Source organism: Leptosomus discolor, chromosome 1 (assembly GCF_034619465.1).
Source record: "Leptosomus discolor isolate bLepDis1 chromosome 1, bLepDis1.hap2, whole genome shotgun sequence".
NCBI classification, from domain to species: domain Eukaryota; kingdom Metazoa; phylum Chordata; class Aves; order Leptosomiformes; family Leptosomidae; genus Leptosomus; species Leptosomus discolor.
This window is the reverse complement of record NC_141391.1, coordinates 201,959,428-201,981,825: the sequence shown is the minus strand read 5'-3', so window position 1 is coordinate 201,981,825 and position 22,398 is coordinate 201,959,428. Positions and strand designations below refer to the sequence as shown.

The following is a 22,398-nucleotide window of genomic DNA, read 5'->3' as shown; positions in this document are numbered from 1 at the left end:
CAATCTGATTTACAAAATCTTAAGCAAAGGAAGAATCCACTTCAGCTGTCAGTGACTGGTTCCAGGAGTGAATTCCCCTCCCCATTAAGTGTGCCCCCCTCCCCAGCTCTGTTCACTGACTTCCTCTCTGCTGTCATCCTGAGAAGCTTTTATCTGTCTGCTTTTACTTCCAATGTCCTTCACAGTTCACATCAGTCTCCTACAGCCTAAGCTTACCCTCTTGCCTTGTGGTGTTTTCAAAGCAGCAGCTTCGGGCCTCCTGTGCCTGCTTCAGTTAGGGGAATCTTGCTTCATGATTTTCAAAATAAATGATTATTTAGTACCACTCTTTGACCCACTGTCAAAACTCCCTCTCTCCTGCAAAAGCCTTGGTGACAGTATGCTTCCAGCATTCTGAGGCCATTGCCTGTCACACAACCCCAGTCACCTAGGGTTTTTTTTACCACTGTCAGAATGTCTAGATCCCTCTCTCTTCTCGTGCACTTCAATGGTATATTTACAAGGGAGGGACCATCCTTTTGCTTTCACTTGTACTATTATATTATATAATATATATTAATATAAAATTAATCATGCTATATGGTTTATGACAGGGGTGCCTATGTCCTATGACAATGTATTTAATGCACTAATCATCTATTTTTTATTATTATTCCTTTGTGTGCTGTTCTTCAGTGATCATCATCAAAGCTTTGCTCCCATGTTAAAGCATGATGAGGTGGTACCTTAACAGGGTGTTTGCCCAAGTAGGGTAACACTGCCGGAGTGCTGCACGGACACAGGAATGCTGATTCCAGCACCCACATCTGCCTATTGGGAGCTGACACAGGTGTCTCTGGGGCTACACTGTGCTTTGTAAACCCTCCTTGAGGTATGCCATGTAGGTCTTCTCAGAATCACTTCTGTTTACATACCCCTCCTGATTATGGATGGCCACCAAAATAGAGTACACCTTACTTACAGGAATTGTGTAGCCTACAGGTACTATGTACTTACAAACATGCATCTATTTGTTCCTAAGTATTCAAAATGTCTTGCAGTTCTTCTTTGTTTATTGGGATACTGTTTGTTAGTTTAGGCAATGCTGAAATTTGGGGTTTAATCTGACTTTAAGTTCCAAAGGCTTGGACTATTTTTTCCAACAGTCACTGCCCCTGAGAGCTGCCAGTCCATTAACCTGAGCTCATCAGGAGTATGCAACCACACAGTTAACAAAGAGTTTAACACAGCCTGCCAACTGGCTGTATTTCCAGAAAGCTTGCACATTTTCTGAGTGGAGGTAACTTCCATGAAAAAGTGTGAGCATGGAATGCCCCCCATTAAGGATGGGCTGTTGTACGTAGAGGTTGATACTGCCATGAGGCATTAACTAATTATGGAAAAGTAAGCAGTGGCTGAAGATGAATTAAATGTATTGGTACAAGATTGGCGACTGAGACAGCTGGTTCTGCAACAAAGGATGCTCACAAATACGGTTTATTTCATGGTTTTATTCCTGAGTTTACAAAGGCATTACCATAAGTTAATAGAGATGCAAGTCCCAGCAACAGAGATGAGAATTTGACTTGTTCAGAGGTCTTCCTTTGCCTGCAGGATAGCTGGTTTTATTGATTTTTTTTTTTTCCTATGTTGTTGCAACAGGGCAGATTGTTTGCCTGTTTATAGCATATGCTTTACCATGGATTGGGACAGGTAATCTTAGCAGAGGCAGAGACTGGACAACTTAAGTTCAAAAATGGAAAGCTGGGGTGGAAATACAAAACATTGACCAATAACTCTTCTTCTTGCTAGCGTATTGTGCTTAAAGTAAGTTTCATATACACACAAAGGGTAATATAAACATGTGCAAACGGGTATACGTTATTCACAAAGTCATGCTCTGTACATTGCCTATTAGATTGCTTCACAGATTCAGTTCCACAAGTAGCAACAGTTTAAGCAGTTTCAAGTAAACTGCAATAGGCCGAGACCACTTTTTTATCCCTCCTGGGTATGGAAAATTGACACAAATATTCCTTCAAATATTTGACAAAGAAAGCATACTGCTGCTATAAGCATGAATCCTTTCTTGACCAGGCTCCCCAAATTGCCATTAGAAGGATCATGACAATCACTGCGTAAAGGGTATGGAGTGTAGCAAAATCATTTCCACACTGGTGCTTGGACCCAGATGTGCTGTGCCAGTTCTCACTTTTGTTTCCACTGGTTTTCTGTCTGTGAGCACGGAGAGAATGTATCCTGCCATAACAAAAAGCAAGATTAAGATTAAAAATGATTCTTTTCTACTAACAGTTCAACAGTGTGTATAATGAAGTCCAGAGTGTGCATTGTATCATTGACTAGATTTGGGAAAGAGCTCTTCAAACTGTATGGGGCTAATAAAGTAATTTCCATAATTGGAAATACAAAACATTTACCAGCCATTTGGTATTTCTCTCCCACTGACAGGCAGAGAGACTAGGTATGGGCTTGTTAGAGGACACACAGTGCTCTTACTCTTCACTGTTGATACAGATCAGTTGTATGAGAAAAAACATACCCTTTCATTTTGCAATATTATGAAAGTGGCAGGGTTTAAAAAAAATTACCAGTTTCCAAAGCTTTAATACACGGGAATAAGCACAGCATGTGCTATGTGAGCTTCCCATCCTGCTCTGATAATGTCTTTCTATCTCTGCTCTTCAGAGGGGACTTCCCTCGGCAGTCTGTGTCAAGACATTCATTAGCCAAAGATACATACAATTAGGAGTAACTACACAAAGCGTATCCCCAGGAATCTCTGGAGTAACATTTCACATTGCTTTGCCACCTTTACCAAATGGTTTGAAAGTAGAAGTGTCAGCCTATGGTAACTGACCTTCAGTTACTGTTATTGCCACTGAAAATTGCCTGCTAAGCCCCAGTGGGCCTGCTTTATTTTTTAAGAGAAAAAAATGTTAAATGTCAAAAATTCCGTCTGAATAGAATGCCAAAAGCAGATCAATCAGCTTGCGATTTTCATGTAGCTTAGGAGAGGGTCTGAGAAGTACTAGATGTGTTATAGCACTGGTTCATACATGTCCCTGCTGTTATTATCACAGAAGAGTAGGAGTTACCAAAAATTTTACTGCAGATACAGCTTACGGGTAAAGAGCTTTTAAATAGAAATTATATTTATATACTTAGGCACACTTGGAAGAGACCTGTCAAAACTCACCTGTTAAAAATGAAAGACTAGGAAGTGCAATCTACAAAAGGGAATTCACCAATAAAACAGAAGTTCTGCAGCTGCGATTTTACAGAAAGTAGTTGTAGAATTTGAAATACGCATTTAACATTCATATCAGGACAAGGGCTACCTTATGTCTTGTGTAACTGCAAATGGAGTAACAGAGCTCATGATCATCTGGCAGCATCATGTGAAGACCACGAGAGGAATATTCTGTCAGTAGTTTGCTTTCCTATTCCTACCTGAGGGGAACGCAGGATGTGCAGCTTACCTCCTGGAAACATTCATGGTGCCTTGGTGATTGAGTTCCCAATGCGGCAGATTTCTTCTTGCAGAGAGGAAAAAGGCCTTTTTTATCCTCTTCTTTCCTTGCACAAAAAAGGAAAATCTTCGCTCAGTACCAACAAAAAGAATCTTTCTTCCAAGCCCACCAACTTGACCAATGCTAATCTGGGAGCACTTAATATGTGTCAATCAAAACTCTCAAATTACTGATTTTCTAAAGCTGATTTTGACACCGTTCTTTGAGAATTTCCCTGGAGCAGCTCACAAGGCAAGTAATGAGTAATCCCAATGACTGGCTTCTTTTAGCTGCTGGGATCCCTTCCTATAAACAGTAGCTCGCTGCTGAAGTGTTGCCAAATTCATAGCAACACAAGTAATGCACAGATGGAGGGTGCTGGTGATGAAAAATGCAGGATGAGCTATAACTTAGAACTACTTTCTATTAGATCACAGGCTATTTTGGGGTAAAACTCAGTTCCTTTCTACAACTGTAATTTGGTTTAACTTTCCTGGAGTGAAATTTCAAGCCACCATCACTTAGATGTGCTCTAATATTCAAACATTTTAATGAAAAAGTAGGTACCTTCTTTAATAATCTGTTGACTCTTATAACACAATCATATTCCATAAGTATTCCATAAGCAGTATATCAGCCCAAAAGAAAACGTTTGGACATTCAGGGTTAGTCACATACATCCTATTCTTCCCTGACCACCTGGAGCCATTAACAAAAGGCTGTGCCAGTGCAGTTCTCCCAAAAGCTGGGACAACATCCACTGCTCTTCCCTCATCTGCCCAGCCAGACATACCATCATAAAAGGCTATCAGGTTGGTCAGGCATGATTTCCCCTTGGTGAATCCATATTGACCACTCCTGATAATCTTCTTTTCCTCCACATGCTTAGAGATGACATCCAGAATGAGCTGTTCCATCATCTTTCCAGGGATGGAAATGAGGCTGACTGGCCTGTTGTCTCCTGGGTCCTCCTTCTTGCTCTTTTTGAAGATTAGAGTGACATTGGCTTTCCTCCAGTCCTCAGGCACCTCTCCTGTTTGCCATGACCTTTCAAAGATGATGGAGAGCAGCTCAGCAATAACAGGTACCAGCTCCCTCAGCACTCACAAGTGCATCCCATCGGGGCCCATGGATTTGTGGGTGTCCAGTTTGCCTAAATGATCCCTTACACAATCCTCCTCGACCAAGGGGAAGTTCCTTTCCCCAGACTTCCTCTCTTACCCCCAGCGTCTGGGATTTTTCTCTTTATCACCCCCTGATCAAGAGTCCCTCCCCACCTTTCCTGCAGGCCCCCTTTAAGAACTGGAAGGCCGCTATAAGGTCTCCCCAGAGCCTTCTCTTCTCCAGGCTGAACAACCCCAACTCTCCCAGCCTGTCCTCACAGAGGAGGTGCTCCAGCCCTCTCATCATCTTCAAGGCCCTTCTCTGGACCCACTCAAGCAGGTCCATGTCCTTGTGCTCAGGGTCCCAGAGCTGGACACAGCACTGCAGGTGGGGTCTCATGAGAGCAGAGCAGAGGGACAGAATCCCCTCCCTCGACCTGCTGGCCACACTTCTTTTGGTGCAGCCCAGGATACGATTGGCTTTCTGGGCTGCGAGCACACACTGTTGGCTCACATTCAGTTTTTCATCCACCAACACCCCCAAATCCTTTTCTGCAGGGCTGCTCTTGATCCACTCATCGCCCAGCCTGTATCTGTGTTTGGGATTGCCCCGACCCAGGTGCAGGACCTTGCACTCGGCCTTGTTGAACTTGCAGGGGCCCACCTCTCAAGCTGGTCAAGGTCCCTCTGGATGGCATCCCTTCCCTCACCAACACTGTAAGCTTGTCATAGAAGGCCACCAAATTTGTCAGGTACAATTGCCCTTAGTGAAGCCATGTTGGTTGTCACCAGTCACCACCTTATTTTCCATATGCTTGGGATATCACTTACACTCCAGAAAATTAAGACTGAGCTTGTTTACTCATACTTTCAGTGGTCTTAAAACTCTTTTCTGTAAATTACATTTATAAAAAGAGGTATTTTAATTTCATCGACACTGTGAGTGTTTAACGGAAACTGAGTCTTTATTTCCTTTAAGTAAACTTGTCACAAGACTAGTACATCACAGTGTGTATTTCAACAGAAGTGCACCTGCTGTTTAATTCCGATGGTGATGTGAGTAAAACTGTGTCACTGGAACTAGTGGAGCCTCCGAAGCCATCATACCATTCTTCATTATTAGTAATATATTGAATATAGGAAAACAGAGGAAGAAATCTGGACATCTGTAAAGAATTACGGACTTGAATCACTTCTACCTCTTTCAGTCCTGATCCTGAGAATATAGGCAGTTACAACTTTTGGATTCTGTTTTCTTAAATAACATACACAGAGTGGTAGATGCCACAATAAAAACTGTACACTGAATTTTTCCTGTATGTTTTTAGTTTTCTTTATACATTTTTTCTATTTCAGTCCTAAGATCTGTAGCACTTGCTTAGCCTATTTGGCCCTTTCCCCATTAGTTTCATCGTGGTTTTCTATTTCTTACTGATGCATTGTGACTGAACTGAACAAAAAGAGGTATGTGCCAGCCTCATCTCAGAAGTGTGAGATTTGGGTCATATAATACACTCTTAAGATTGCTCAACTTTTATTCTTCCATCATAATTTTCTTTGTGGAAAATTATCCTTTCTAGTGCGCATGGCCCAGTTTTGTAAATACAGCCATGAACCCTTGTTCAACTTACTGAAAAAAACTGCTGCTGAGCTCTTAGGGAGACATTCTATAGGCTAAAGCAATGCAAAAGAAGAAGGATAAAAAAGTAGAATTGAAACTGATGCATCATTAACAGTAATTCAAGGACCCATGAGAAAAACACTGAAGAGAACAGGTATAAAATCTGGAGACTAAAACATGGATAAAAGGTGGTTTTTTTCTTCTGATACAGAAACTCTGTAATAATGAGGCCTGTTTTATGAGCATCAAAGCCTGACACTTGACCGCTGCCAGGCAGGAGGGACTCCTGGGGTGATGGGAGGCAGAAAATGTGGGAGGTAAGCATGTTAATACTCAGCCTGGTACCCTATTTGTCCCAGCCATTTACTGTGCATATTAGCCAATACATAGGGTGCTTGCTGTATACTCAAGTTGCATACCTACTGCTTATAAGGCTCCACAAAAGATATCAAAATATAAGTGGCCAAGTACAGCAAGGGTTACAAAATATTTTGTCTATATGAAAATCTGCAGGTTATGATTAACCATTTATTCAGCTGCTGAATTACAGTTCAGTGATTGTGTCATCCCAAAATACTGAGAACAGACTTGACTGCAATTTCTGAGGCCATGCAGGTATTAGAAGAAAAACCTAAGCACTGCATAGCATTAAATGTCAGAAGAAATGTGGAAGAGTGGTGTTTTCCTGGTGTTTCTTACTGACATGGGGCTACTTCTAAAACCATTCTATCAGTCAGCCCATATTAATTGGCAGTAGCTGGGACTGACACCCAGGAATCCTGCTATTCCTTATGTCAGCCTAGGAATAGGCACATGCCCCTTTCGGCGCAGTTCAGTTACTAGGACAACCATCTCCAGCAAAAGTGGGGAGGCAACAGAGCGGGCAAAGGAGCGGCCCGGCCCGCGATGCCGAGCAGAGCAGAGCAGAGCAGAGCAGAGCAAGCCGGGTCGCGGCGCCAAACATGGTCGCGGGCAGCCACCCAGGCCCGCCACGGGCGCCTGCAGCAGCTTTCTGGGCAGCCTCCGGTGGCCCCGGGGGCCGCGGTGCTCCAGAGGCCCGCCTCTAGTTCTACCAGACCGTATTTAACCTGCTACGGGCTGGCCGCGGCGCGCAGGTGTGGCCCCGCGGCCATGGGCAGCCACGACCAACTACAACCCCCAGAATGCCCCGGGGGGTGGGTGAGGGGTGTCATGTATCGTTCGAACCTGCCAATGAGGGCGCGCAGGACGCGCCACGTAAGCGCGGCGCGATTTCAAACGCGCGGGCGGCACAGCTGTGCCGCTCCACGCTCGGCGGCCCCGCGGAGGTGAGCGGCGCGGCGCGGCGCGGGCGGCAGCCGTTACCGGCTCGGGGCCCGTTACCGGCTCGGGGCCCGTTACCGGCTCGGGGCCCGTTACCGGCTCGGGCCCTCGGTGGCCCCAACCGCTTCCCCAGCGTCGCGGCGTGGGGTCCGGAGGGCTTCCCCCGAGGCCCGGCCGTAGAAGGGTGGTTTGCGGTCGAGGGGTGGGGGCCTACGTGAGCCCGCCTGCGGTGGGGCAGGGGGTTCGGCGGGCGGCCCGGAGGGCTCTTCGCGGGGCTCCGTGTGGCTTGTGAGCGGCTCCGCGCTCGCCGGGCAGCTTCTCCATCTCCGGGTGTGTGGGGGGGTGTGTGGTGTCCCCTCGGCTCCGGTGGGCTCCGCTGAGCTGCCCCTGAGCGCCCGGCGCCGGGAGGTCCGTGCTCGGCGTCAGTCCCCGGTGTGGCCGCACCGCATGCGGTACTCCTCCTGAGGGTCTCCTGGCTGACCCCTCGGCAGGGCCCGAGCGGGCCGCGTTAAGGTAGGGACGAGGCTGCCTTTGCTCCCAGGACGACGGTATTTGATGGGTTTCTGCGCACAAGTGAACGGCGCTGTGTTTAGCGCAGCACACGTTTCTTCTGCGGGGCAGCGACGTGCGAAGTCTCGGTTCTGCCAGACTTGAATTAGGGCTGTAAATAGATTTTTTAGCCTGTGGGGTGGCAGAGTTCTGCTGCAACCGTCTGGCCGTGCTGCCCGTTGCAGCTGTATTCATATAAGGAGTTCAGTTGCTGAACACAGAGTTTGCATTATGGAATTTTGGAAATCCTAGGCGTCACTGCTGTATTTGAAGGCTTTTTACAGAGGTTGCAGCACTTTACATTTACATTGTCTTAGGTAATTCAGTAGCACGTTTCAAGAGAGGATGGTGAGATAAGTGACATCCCTTATACCATGTTTGTGTGGCTGTCGCTAAACACAACCTACAAGAGTCTTCAAAGGGAGCGTTTGCCTCCTTGCTAATTTGGTAGTATCATAAAATTCTCTGGCCTTATTGTTGTCTTTTTAAACCTACTGTATAATTAATTCTGTTTTTCCCAGGCACTATGGAGGAAGGAAAAGAAATGGCAGCACATTGCTCAAATCATGTGATTGAAGAAAAACTGGGTAGTTGCATGAGCAATGGTAGGTGGAGAACATGTTGGGATATTCTCTACCAGGTCTGTCCCTTATTTAAAAGTTAAGACAGTTCAGATCAGTAGACCTCCTTTATCTGCTTAATCTTGTTCTGTGTACTTGTTTCTTCCATGGGCTGCTGTTGCTGCTTGTGGAGCACTGGTGATAGAGCACGTGTAGTAGTGAGACATGATGTCCTCAACCTCTCTTATCTAATCTGAGCTCCTCCCTTTTCCTTATCTGTCTGCTGTAGATTCAATTAATATTGACTAGGAATCAGGAAAAGTAATCTTTCTCACTGGCTCCTGTTACTGTCCTGTGGTAGAACTGGGAAAGAACTGACTGGTAGGACAACTGCGTTATCATATAGCTCTAGATTATATAATCTCACTTCTCTTGATTGGAGGCTGCTGATACCCTTTCCCACAGCCACATCCAGTGTTCCTATTACAGATGCTTAGAAATTAGTGTTAAGCTCTTTCATTATATTTGGGTATCTATCACAATTATGATCATATTTATAGCTGTACCTTCAATTTCTTTGACCAAAACCTTGTTTTTATTATTTTAATTATTTAAACTCGGTAGCTAAAACTTTCTTTGCCATCTGACATCAGCTTCACCAAATTGTCAAAGCATAATGCAATCGCTTTTACTGCACATCCCCACTGTGACAAAATACTTCTTGTTATATTTTCAGAATTGCCTCTTCTGACTGATGAAAAGTTTGATTTTGACCTTTCACTCTCTCCAGCAAGGTGAGTGAAGACTCTACAGGTAAATATACCTTTAAAATGGACACACATAAGGTGCTGGGCTGACTTATTTTTCTTTGTAGTGGAAATGAAGATGAAGTTTTTGTTGGACCATTGGGACACAAAGAAAAATGTGTTGCTGTCAATATTGAAGCAAAAAAAAGTGCTGAAGAAAAGACTGCACCTGCTTTGGATGATAAACTCATGTGGAGCCCACTTACAGGAGAGAAATTTGTGGAAATTTTTAAAGAAGCTCATTTGTTAGCACTGCAAATAGAGACTGAAAGCAAGAATGAGCAGACTAAAATAAGCCAGTCAGAAGAACGGGAAAACAATATTATAGAAAAGTTTGTGGAAGACTCAAAGTCAAAACTGAAACTACTGAGACACCAAAATATAGCGAAAAGTCCCAGGGCTGTTAAAAGGGAGACATACTGTGTGTGGGATAGCCCAGCGTGTCAGCTGCCAACCTGTTTTCAGGAGTCGAATAAACTTTTGTCAGGTGACGAAACACATGCTCTTCATACTCCTCCAAACAGAAGCCCTGTTAAAATTGGTGTGTACCCTACAAAAATTGCCAGTTCGCCTCTGCCACAAGAAGAGAAAAATAAGGAAAGAAAGGCAACTGGCAAACTGCCAATAGCAAAACCTTCATCAACTCTTGGAAAAAGCAATTTGTTGACTACTGAAAAGGTAAAGACAGCTTCTGGGCAACTATATTTTCTTCAAACATGCCCTTTGTGTTTTAGGAATGCCTAAACTGTTCATGCACTTTTATTTTTAAAAAGTGAACTTTAATCTTATGATGTTTCTCTACCTCCTAAGAACCTTAGGCAGGAAACATTATTATATATGAAAAAGAGAAGTTGGGGCAGATACTATGGTGCAGTAGTCAAGTAGGTTATCTGTTACGACAGTGTAGAGCATCTATAGGCAAATTTCTTTTCCATTGTGTTCCAGTTTTGTGAATACCATCATTCCTAGCTTCTGTTTAAAGACCATTTTGTTGCTGGTAAAATTACTGCAATGTTCTTGGTGACTTAATGTGCAAAAATGGCTTTTACTGTTAAACCTTGTAAATGGTGGGGGGAGATGGACCCCACAATTGTTTTGATAGGACAGGAAAATCTTTTAGCTCTAGTTCTGTCCACAACTTCTCTCCATTGTGAAATGGTATTACACCTAGGAAGTGGCTATGTGACCAACAGAAAATGTATTCTAGGACAGCAAGGAAACAGTTGTGTTAGTGGCCTTGTGTGCACACATCCCAGCCTCTAGCTAGAATATCTTCTGGGGTTTAGTGTCTACACCTTATGGCTTAGGCTTCAGTACATACTGCAGATTTTACTGGAAATGTGATATTGGCTTCTTGGGAACTTCTAGAAAACCGGGGACCCTTTGATTCCTTTGTGTTATAATTATCTTCTTGATTTTGGGTGCTGTAAGAAAAGGCACAGTCTTAATGCTTCAACTTGCCAAACTGTACCCCACTGTCCAAACAGCCAGCTTGGATGATGCAGTCTACTATTGTAATGTCTCATCTTTGGAAACTAATTAAATGGAGGTCTCACAGTTGTAAGGAACAGATGTTACACGATGTAGGTGAAGGTGATTTTGTGAAATTTGTGTGGATGAATTGTTGCAGAAGTGTCCTTAGGTTGATGCCCAATATCTGGGTTCAGGTATGTTCTAGTACTTAGGAAATACATTTGCTAGACTACTTCAAACTGTTAGTCTAAAGACTACAGACTTGACTGGATTCAAAGGCTTCTATTGTTGTCTTGGTTTCTCAACAAAATCAATTTGTGTAAAAAGCTTTATAGTGATTTCTAGAAACACTAGTAGCTTTTAAAATGTTGCATTGGAATTTCCAGCCCAAACTAGGAAAACATACTGGTATTTCTACAAAAAGAGACTTGAACAGCATGGGATCATCTGAAGATCTAATTTCTGATAAATCTAGTGCTGCTTCAGATGTCTTTGAGTCTTCGTTCAATGGCAGTTCCTCAATGCAAGACAAGAAAGCCCTTCCTGCACCAACGAAGGTAATGGCAAGCATTCTTAATCACAGAATCACAGACTGGCAGGGGTTGGAAGGGACTCTGAAAGATCATCTAGTCCAACCCCCCTGCCAGAGCAGGGTCACCTACAGCAGGTCACAAAGGAACGTGTCCAGGTGGGATTTGAGTGTCTCCAGGGAAGGAGACTCCACAACCTCCCTGGGCAGCCTGTGCCAGTGCTCTGGCACCCTCAATGTAAAGAAGTTTTCCCTCATGTTCAGGTGGAACTTCCTGTGCTCCAGTTTGTGCCCGTTGCCCCTTGTCCTGTTAGTGGGTGCTGCTGAAAAGAGCCTGGCCCCATCCTCTTGACACCCACCCTTTAGTTATTTATAAGCGTTGATAAGGTCCCCTCTCAGTCTTCTCCAGGCTAAAGAGCTCCAGGTCTCTCAGCCTTTCCTCATAGGGGAGATGCTCCAGTCCCCTCATCATCTTTGTAGCCCTCTGCTGGACTCTCTCCAGCAGTTCCCTGTCTCTCTTGAACTGGGGGGCCCAGAACTGGACACAGGATTCCAGGTGTGGCCTTACCAGAGCAGAGGGGGAGGAGAAGCTCCCTCGACCTGCTGGCCACACTCTTCTTAACGCAACCCAGGATGCCATTGGCCTTTTTGGCAACAAGGGCACATGGCTGGCTCATGGTCCACTTGCTGTCCACCAAGACTCCCAGGTCCTTCTCTGCAGAGCTGCTTTCCAGCAGGTCAGCCCCTAACCTGTACTGGTGCATGGGGTTATTCCTCCCCAGGTGCAGGACCCTACACTTGCCCTTATTGAACTTCATTAGGTTCCTCTCTGCCCAGCTCTCCAGCCTGTCCAGGTCAATATGAAAATAATGAAAATGTTAAAATAATTTTTGTGATGTTCTGATAAAAAGAAAAAACTTAATACGGTTTATATACAATGTAGCTTTAAATTAGAAAGTACAATTGTTTTAAAGAAAAGTAGTCTCTGTTCTGTAATTGCCATTCTTGAGTGTGTGTTCTAAGTCTATACTTAAAAACAACTATAAATGTGTTGGATTAACAAGCATTACCTTTGTTGCAGGTAAGTGATCAGCAATTTTCTGTAAGAAACAAAGTTTTTCATGTGTGTAGTTAACTATACCATGTGAAAAGGTTGCCATAACTTGTATGAAAGTAGAATACCTGTATCTGTTTTGAAGCTTTAGATACTTACTTCCATGCTGCATACCACTTCACTGAATCACAGAATGGCTGATGTTGGAAGGGACTTCGTGAGGTCATCTGGCCCAACCTCCTGCTCAAGCAGGGCCATCTAGAGTCAGTTGCCCAGGACCATGTCCAGATGGCTTTTGAGTATCTCCAAGGATGGAGACTCAACAGCCTTTCTGGGCAACCTGTGCCAGTGCTTGGTGACCCTCGCAGTAAAAAAGTGTTTCCTTGATGTTCAGAGGGAACCTCCTGCATTTCAGTTTGTGCCTATTGCTTCTGGTCCTGTCACTGGGCACCACTGGACACTGTCCTTTCAGATATTTGTATATATTGATGAGATCCACTTTGAGCCTTCTCTTCTCTAGGCTGAACAGTCCCAGGTCTCTAAACTCCCCTCAGATGGGAGATGTTCTAGTCCCTTAATCATCTTAGTGGCCCTTTGCTGGGCTCTTTCCAGTAGTTCCAAATAGCTTTCATACTGAGGAGCCTGGAACTGGATGCAGATCTTCAGGTGTGGCCTCCCCAGTGGTGAGCAGAGGGGAAGGATCACCTCCCTTAACCTGGCTGGCAACACTCCTCCTAATGCAGCCCAGGGTACTGTTAGCATTCTCTGCTGCAAGGGCACATGGGTGGCTTGTGTTCAGCTTGTCCGCCAGCACTTCCAAAGGCCTTTTCTGCGAAGCTGCTTTCCAGCTGGTTGATGCCCAGCATATACTGGTGCCTGAGGTTACTCCTTTAATCCTTTTTAAGTCCATACTCAGGTTTGTGGCAGGAATAAAGTCTGCCTCCAGATCTGATGTTCCAGCTCTGTAAAATAACCCACACATAATGAACTGTTCCTAAGCAAATTCACTTTTTAAACTGTAATCTGAGGAAGGAGAGTCTCTAAAATTCACAAATAAGAAGCTATAATACCAAGAGAAAGCATGGCAAAATAATGTGTTAAATAGTTTTTTGCTTTTGAATAAACTATATTCCCTGATTCAGCCTGGCTTAAAGAAGACAACACATCTGAAACTTCCTGGTGTTGCCAGTGGTCTTACAAGAAAAACTACTTCATCTTCGTCATCAGTTTCCAGCATGAACTCAAGTCTGAATTCAAGTTTATCCATTTCTCCCATAGGAAAAAATGGTAATCACTCTTACTACAGATTTGTGCCACAAATTTTAAAGTAGCTAAGCTTGTCTTGGACTATGGGTTTGGATATGTTTTAATGGTGTCTAGTACTTAAAAGCAGTAAGAGAAGTTTTGAATGGAGAATAAAATTTTGTAGACTAGCCCAGTAACCCTGTGGACTAAAGGTAAATCTTAGGCTTCTATCATTTGTAAAAACTAGATTTACATAAGCCTGATTGCCTACATGCAAGGGTCTGACACAGCTAGAAAGTAAGCAATGCCTTAGGAAACCAGTTCTTTTTGTACATGATCTTCTCTATTATAGCAAAGTACATGAGCTTCTGAATCTGTAAGCTTGTCTAACTTGACTTCAAAACAAACCAAAACAAAAACCACAACACCAAAACAACTGAAATGTGGAAGGCCTAGTTCTGAGTTTCTGTAAGCCTAGTAAAAGGATGAGCTTTACTCAAGCAGATTGGGAAAAAAAACCTCTGGGGAGAAAACTAATACAACCAAGAAGCTTATACTGTAAGGAGGACATCAGTTTGACCCTTTCAGTAAGCCTCAAAGGATCAGGAAAATGGTATCCTAAAAATACTGACAGAAGTAAGCACCAGAGTTCTTGTAGCTCTGTCAAGATACCAAGTTACTGCAAATTTTCATTTTGTTCTTTGTTTCTGGATGAATAATAATATATCAGTAAAAGTTAAAGCTTAGTAAGTAGCTTATACAATAGAAATGTCTAGTCAAGATTCATCCTATTTAACTACAGACTAGAAGAAACAACCATACAGAAAACTGGGAAAAGCACTTGTGGGGTAGTTCAGCCTGTGCCGCTAATCAGTGTAACTTGAACTATTACCTTCCTGAATGCCTGCTTAAGGGAACTGAACCAACCATGCTGGGAGAGAATATTCGAAATGTAACTTGAATCTGCAAGCTGATTTAGCATTCCTTGAAGAATATTCTTTGACTTGATTGCAGTAATTCAGGGGTTTGGTGAGGAGAATTTCTAAAACAGACAAAGTTGCTGGAGAATAAAGGGAGTAAGTTTTCAGTAATGCTATGTGTCCTCCTTAAACTTGAGTTGTTTGAACATAAATTGAAATGCTGTAAATTGCTGTTTTTCTTTCCTGTGTGAGCATAATTACTCTGCTTAGTCAAAAAATTAGCAATAAGCAATGATTCAGAAGTATAACTTAACTTTCTATTTCAGGAAAACCAAGCATGTCTTCAAAAGCTAATGTGAGTGGCTCTAAGCTTTCATCGAGTACAAACAGGCTGGCCCTTGTCAGACCTACCAGAGTGTCGTCTCTGCAGGCTACCAATATAGAGACATCCAGGAAGCAAGCAAGATCAGCCAGTACTCCCAAAATGTCTAGTGCCGTAAGCTTGGCTAAACCTTCAGCTTCCGCAGCATCGTCTGAGGTTGTAGGCAGTGGAATTCAGAGTCTGAGCTCTGTTCCCAGTCTGCAGAAGCTATATCAGCAGAATAAAGATGGAAGTGCAACAAAAGGAAGCCTGTGTCCAAAGCCCAAGGCTAGACTTTCGTCCATTCCGACAAGTCAAACCAAGGCTCCAGTGAAGACTGGAGGTAAACATTCTTCACATGCCCTGTCTTCTAGCATGGCTATTAAAAGCAAATGTTACCTTGAATGCTTGCTGTTTCATTACACTTTTGTCCACCTCTTGGAAGGGATTAGTATTGTAACGGAAAGGTATCTGTTAAAAAAATTGGATAGCAATTAACAAAACTTCTTTCTTTAGATACACCACTGAACAAATCGGCACCAAAAGCTACATCATCTCTTGGATTAACGTTTTGTGGCACACTTGGAAGGTAAGGTTTAACTGAAAATTCTGTGTACTGAGGCATACTTCTTAGAATGCAACATGCCTGGGCGTTGCAACAGTCTTTGGAAGTCCTACCTTCATTGTCTAGTCCCTTGAGATCCTCGAGGTTAGCTGTGTTAATGCCTATTGGAACTGATATTAAAAAACCCCACAAACCACAGAACAAAAAAAAACCCAAACCCCAAGACTAAGCCGAACAGCACCCACCCCATGCTCTGCAGAAGGGGGGTTTTGTTGCTGTGCTAAATAGACTAGAGTCATTCATAAAAGAGTTCTTACAAAATAAAGCCCTTACTGTGGCTGTGTTTATCAATTTTATGATGATTGCTGTTCCTTTACTGACCAAAGGGAAACTGATTTCTATTGTTTGGTAGAACAGTTTGAATAAAACTGTTTCTAGAGGTGTTTGGCTAATGCGTGTTCCCTGTTCAGTGCCATGGCAGTTAGCACTCCTGTGAAAGCTTCAGAAGATGGGATCCTTCAGAATTCTTGTTTTCCCGAGAGGTCTGTCGCCATGACTCCTGCCAGTCTGAAACGGTCTGGCTTACCTACACCTGTTCGTCGTATCTCAGGATTTCCAGCGGTGACTCCTAAAACTGCACCAAGAATGGCATTTTCTCCATGTGCTGCATCTGTTCGCCAAAGTTCCACCCTTTCTACCAAAAAGACTTTTACACTTGGGTAAGACTACAACCTCCATATATGAAATGAGTATTGCAGGCAAACTGCCTCTAAATGAATTTTAATGATGACTTTCAGGTTTCAAGGACCTCTGCTAGATGTCAGAATAAAACATTTCAGTGTAGATGCTGTATAGGCCTAATAAAGATTTATATCTTCTGACTAGTAAAATACTATAACCCTTACTGAGATGAATAATATCTAACATAAAATAATTATAATCTCTAATAGGAAGTTACTTGTATTTCTTGAGCTAGCGGGCAACTTAAGATTTGTATCTGATGTTCTGACTGAGAAGATTTGGTGTTGATGATGTTTTGCTATTGCTTTCTGATGAAGGGAAGTAGCTAGGTAAAACTGCACTTTGTTAAAGCATCAGTCAAGGATTTAGTTGACTGAACTTGAGTTTCTGAGCAGGTTTAACTTTGTTTCATTTGAAATAATTGCTTGCAGAAAGGGTGAATCCCACACTGCTGTTAATAATGTTTTTTCTGTGAAAATAATGTTGCCTTCCTATTACCAGCCCAACATCTTCTCACAAGTGCTATATATAGGTATGTAGGCTTGCTTCATGGTTGGTGATGAACAGTATTAAAGCAGAAATGATTCATGGCTAGAAAACTCTTCCTGTATGTCATGTTAGGCTTAAATGTCCAAAATAGTCTCTCTCTCTCGGAAACAGTTACTGTCTCTACAATGACTTTATCATACTAATCAGATTACAACCCCTGGTCCTCCAGCTGGTGTCAGTACTTCCTCTCAGCAGGGCCTGAAGTGGGTGGCTCAGTGACATGCAATATGAGTACTCGTTTGCTAGTTGTTTCTTCAAAGTCTAAAAAACCAAAATCCCGTGTGTGAAATTTAGGCTGCATGTATATGTCAATTTAAGATTAAATTCTTCATCATCCTGAAGTCATTAGCTCTTTTTTTGCAGGGGTAGGCTATAAATTTTATTGCAGCATGAAATATCTTGTATTTTGCAGGTAACTAGCATACTTTCAGATGAAAATATGGGAAGCCTTTTGACCATTAAAATGGTCTAAAAAAAGAGAAAATTGTTAGGGTATTGGCTTGCCTGTCTTTAGTATTTCATGCTGATTAAAGAACTCAATTTTTGCCAATGCTTTTTTCCCTAGTTCTAAACAGACAAAAGAGAGTAAGACACAGATATCATCTTCAGAAGATGATGTATCTCCTCCACCTGTGCTTCCTCTTGCACTTAACTTCTCACCAGAAAAGAATACAGAAGTAGTGGAAAATGAATTAAAAGAGGCTGAAGTACAAAATCAGCTGGCTGAAGAGAAACAAGCTGAGGTAAGAAATGACAATACATTTTTGTACAGAACTGCTAAGTAAACTGCTTGAAAATACATTATTTCAAGATGAGGGATTAAGTAGGAAAACCACTTCAGTGCACACAAAGTTGAAATGGATTAACTCTTAAGCATGTGCACCCTCTAGTGCCTATTTTTAACTGAACAGCTGTTCAGTGTTTCCACTTAGTCTGTTCCCATCTCAAAGCTGAATGGTCAAATACTTGCAGATTTCATATTAAACTTCCACTTCTGTGCTGTGAAATCCTTGTGGATTTGATTAGAAAAGCAGTGTCACAGGGCAGCTCCTATTGCAGCCATAAAGCCCTTTTGGGGCGGGGGGGGGAAGGCACTGCTGTACCTAGATTCAAACACCTAACAGCAGTGCAAATCTGCATACAATGAGTGAGGATGAAACCCAAAGCCCACGTAGCAGTAAACTGAGTTGTGCCATGTGCTTAGTCCAGTGAACATTTGTCCCCTTTCCCAAGAATCTACTGGCTTTGTGTTGAAAGCTGGCGCTCCACAGGCATTGAGGAGAAAGGACTGAACTGGTAGTCCTGAAATATTAACCTATCAAAGTGGCTATTGATTTATGAGTATTCAGGTGTAGGATAATCTGTAGATTAATTACTTGATGTTGTTGCATCAGTGTTTTCTTTGTTAGCTTGATGACACAAAGTATCTGTTATAGAATTGTGTAGCACATGTATAGAGTAGTTAAACTGGTCAAAAGCATAACTAAAGTTTGGAGCTCTACAGAATAGTTTATATGGCTAAATAACATTGCATAATAATTGTAGTCAAGTCAATATTTAAATATTGAGAGTTACTGCTCTTCTGTTTTAAGTTTGACTTAACTCTGCTTTTGAGTGAAAAATCGTTTTATGCCCTGAGGCTCTCTTGTGCTTTGTCTCACAGCATTTTCCCTATGTGTGGTGCTAGCCACTGCCAGGTTTTTTCACACAATCACTGTGCGAACAATCCTGCATGAGAAATACCCAACATGTAAATTAAGCCTATCCTGTGATTGTTACAGCTGTATGAGCTGAAGTGACAGCCTAAATGTTTATGAACAAGTGTGGAGAACAGAGGGGAAAACATGAACTGTGGTTTGGTGTGGTTTTTTTTTTTTTTTTAAGGCCTTACTGGTAGATATTGGAGTAGACAAATCTCTCCCACACGCTTTGGAAGGTGAAAGCAGACCTCTGATTGACCTTTCCAATACTCCTGAAGTGAGTAAGATTACTCCTCTAAAGCCTACATTTGCAGGGCATGTGAAGGTAAGTTATATTCAAGTCTTCCGGTGCAAATATGCTAGTGGGAAAGTGTCAGCTGGCTGCATGTACTTGTCTGCAGAGCAGCTCCACAATACTGTGAGAATTACTGAATATGAGCTCAATATGATACTACACACTAAGGTGCTCTTAAGTGAAGAGAATGTAATGTTTAAAATCAAACAATGTGCTTTAAACCAGAGGTTAGTGAGCAATCTGCAAATAGGAAAAGGAGGAGGATGGAGGAAGAACTTAATGCTTAAAGCAGTTAAAGAATGAAGCTGTGCTGAAGCAGGAAGTGAATGCTGTCTTCTGTAGGGCAGGCATGCTCACTTGTTTTCCTTTTCCTGCAAATTTTCAATTCTTGGCAGCAGCAGCTCATTTTCAGCAAAAAAGCGAGGCTGTCTCTGCTGTTTAGCTCCTCTCCTAACGCCCTCCTTTGTTGAAAGATGTGTGTTGGAATCTGTTCTAAATTTGACAAGTATTTCTGGGCAAGTGGGTGTTTTTTGTACACTAATGGCTTGAAGGTAGATGCCTTTAGGTATTTTCAGATGAATGGTGGTAGCTATGAGGATGTAGCCTTTGGAGACATTAGATGTAGTTGGGATCAATTCAATATCAGGTCCTCGCAAAAGAGGATCACAGAAGTGTGACTTCTGGGGGAGTGTTCAGAGGACTTAAGTGCCCTGCGCTGCCTGCAGGACAGTGTCACCTGAACATGTGTAGTGGTGAAACTTAAAAAAGCCTTTTAGGCTTTTAAGGTGTGTATGTGCAATAACCCTCTTGAGAAGCTCGTGCTTGTCTAAGAATGAGCTAGATGTTTAAAAACCTGAAGTTAAAGCTTGAGTGTAGTGCTTGTATCTGTCTTCTGGATACTAATTTGAATCCTAAACAAAGAAAGTACTTGAAGACTACATTAATAGATGTTATTGCTGCTAGAAGTTATGTACAACAGCTGACTACAATAGCTAAATTTTATTGGTTTTTCTTTCAGCTAATTGATTTGAGTTCACCTCTTATCACTCTGAGTCCTGATGTAAACAAAGAAAATCTGGATTCCCCTCTACTCAAGTTCTGAACTTGAGTTGAAATGAAGAATTCATGGCATCTGTGATCTTTAAAGTGTTTAGGTGTTACTTCTTGCTCATACAGGATTTTTTTGAAGACTCCTATAGATTAGGTGAAGAACTGCGTTAACACAATAGAATTCTAACAGTCTTAATATAATCAAACCGAGTCTAATTAATGGTTCTGTTCATGGATGTATTTAAACTGTGTTGCTCTAATTCTCTGTATTGGAAGCCTGTCTCTTCATTTCCTACCAATTGTCCTTTGATTCCTTATTCCTGATGTGCAACAAAGATTTAATTTAAAATAAATGAGTTTACCAAACTGTTGTAGAAAACAGTAACCTTTTATTACAAGCTTCGGTTAGACTATTTTAGTGTTTCACTAACAAATGTTAAGATGTAGGTAAAGCTAGTGGACTTCAGGGTGGCTTTTCATCGAAAGTGTAGCAAGAAAGCATAAGACAGGCATGGACCTGCTTGAGCAGGTCCAGAGGAGGACCACAAAAATGATTGGGGGGCTGGAGCACCTCCCCTGTGAGGACAGGCTGAGAGAGTTGGGGCTGCTCAGCCCAGAGAAGGCTCCAGGGAGACCTTATAGCGGCCTTTCAGTACTTAAAGGGGGCCTGCAGGAAAGGTGAGGAGGGACTCCTGATCAGGGAGTGCAGTGATAGGACATGGGGTAATGGTTTCAAGCTGAAAGAGGGGAGATTGAGATTAGATATTGGGAAGAAGTTTTTCACTGTGAGGGTGGTGAGACACTGGCACAGGCTGCCCAGAGAAGCTGTGGCTGCCCCCTCCCTGGCAGTGTTCAAGGCCAGGTTGGATGGGGCTTTGAGCACCCTGGTCTAGTGGAAGGTGTCCCTGCCCATGGCAGGGGGGGTTGGAACTAATCTTTAAGGTCCCTTCCAACCCAAACCAATCTATGAAGTTTGGGAATAAACATTTTACTGTTGAATGTTAGTGGAATACACTAACAGCAACAGCTGAATTTGTGTGATTCAAAGGAGAAAACAACAGCTTGTTACTGGCAGATGGTTTAGTCTTGACATTTGAAGGCTAGTCTTGAACTTTTTTGCTCTCAAATAACAGAAGAAAGATTTCTACATTAATTTGTCACACTTAGATAATACGTGGAGTTTTTAAATACAGGCAGGTGAATGGAAATGAAAATGCACACAGTAGTAGCCCATAAGTGTTGAAGCAACAAGCCTGTCTTGGTGACTAGATACTCCTGTTGTGTATGTCCTAGCTGAATGTATTTATGAAAGTTTATCAAGAGTTAAAAATGGATTTTCAGCTGTCTGTATTAATTGAAAAAGTGGTGGAAGTGGGAGACTCTTAAGTTTTTAGGAAGAAATGTTCAGATGAGCTTGTCAAACACTTCAATGTTGAACAAGGCTGCTGCCTTGGCTTTATCTGAAGGCACTTGCCTACTTCTCGGCACAGCTGCCTTTTCTGGGTACTGCAGTGTCAGACTGTTCTGAATGAAGGCCTTTGGCCTGGTTGAGAAGACAGAATTCTGAGTCAGAGGAAGCAGCCATGCTGCCTGTTCCTGCCACCTATGAACCATAAAACCATAGCATTTGTATAGTTTGCTTGTTCCTGCTTTCCTTCTGTGAAGAGGGTTTCTTCAAACAAAGTAATTACCAAAACATTATTTGAACTAGTGCTGTGCAGTTAAAACTAATACTCAAACCAGGTCCTCAACCAGTCTTTAAATGGGGGGGTAAATGAGTTTGGTTCCATATTTCTAAATTGAAAGAGAAAAAAAAACAAACCCAAACTTGTTTCTTTTGAGTGATGTATTTGTGATTTATTTTTAGAAAAGAGTTAAAATGGGTTTATGCCCTGCAGTTCAAGGACTTGCAGGAAAGCCAAGGCCTCTGGGCCCCTTGAGAACTAGTTTGTGAATGTATGCTTCGCCAGGCAGCAGATCTAAATACCGGGTTTGAGTATGACCACACCACCTTATGAACAAGGGGCAGTCATCTGCCAGTTGAAACAACCTCCAGCTGTGGTCCTAAAGCAGGCAGCTGGATACTGGGATTCACCACCTGTCTTGACTAGCCTAACTATTCATGGGAGCTGGGGCACTGAGTTGGCAGCTCACTGTGTCTTCAACTGAGAGCCACATTCCAACTTCAAGGTTACAGGTCAGTCGCTCCAACATCCAGAGGTGCTTGAAGCAGGGCTGGTGCAGGATGTCTGTGTGGGGCAGGGAGCTAGCGGAGATGGTGCTGCTCTGTAGCAGCAGCTGGAATAACCTCTGGCTTATTGACAATGGACATGAAGCAATCAAACGGAGACCATCACCTCTTCTGGGTCTTCCTTCGTCCAGCTGCTCGCGGACGCTTGGAGGGCTCTTGGTTGAAGTGGAGGGTTCTGGCTGGCCTGAAGCGGGGACAGCCGTGGCCCAGAAAGC

At 42.9% G+C, this 22,398-nt stretch overlaps 1 protein-coding gene across 2 annotated transcripts; it reads left to right on the top strand.

Moving 5' to 3' along the window:
* Nucleotides 1-8,605: 8,605 nt before the first annotated feature.
* GTSE1 (G2 and S-phase expressed 1) lies at nucleotides 8,606-19,984 on the top strand. Of its 2 annotated transcripts, XM_086473853.1 has the most exons (11): nucleotides 8,611-8,689; nucleotides 9,375-9,438; nucleotides 9,519-10,128; nucleotides 11,310-11,480; nucleotides 13,649-13,793; nucleotides 14,998-15,375; nucleotides 15,549-15,621; nucleotides 16,068-16,316; nucleotides 17,453-17,630; nucleotides 18,772-18,912; nucleotides 19,901-19,984. In XM_086473853.1, the coding sequence occupies exons 1-11, from the start codon at nucleotides 8,611-8,613 to the stop codon at nucleotides 19,982-19,984; spliced, it is 2,172 nt and encodes a 723-aa protein (XP_086329979.1). The 2 variants fall into 2 exon arrangements, with proteins under 2 accessions (XP_086329987.1, XP_086329979.1); XM_086473861.1 differs by lacking the exon at nucleotides 11,310-11,480 and having other exon boundaries at nucleotides 8,606-8,689.
* Nucleotides 19,985-22,398: the final 2,414 nt, after the last annotated feature.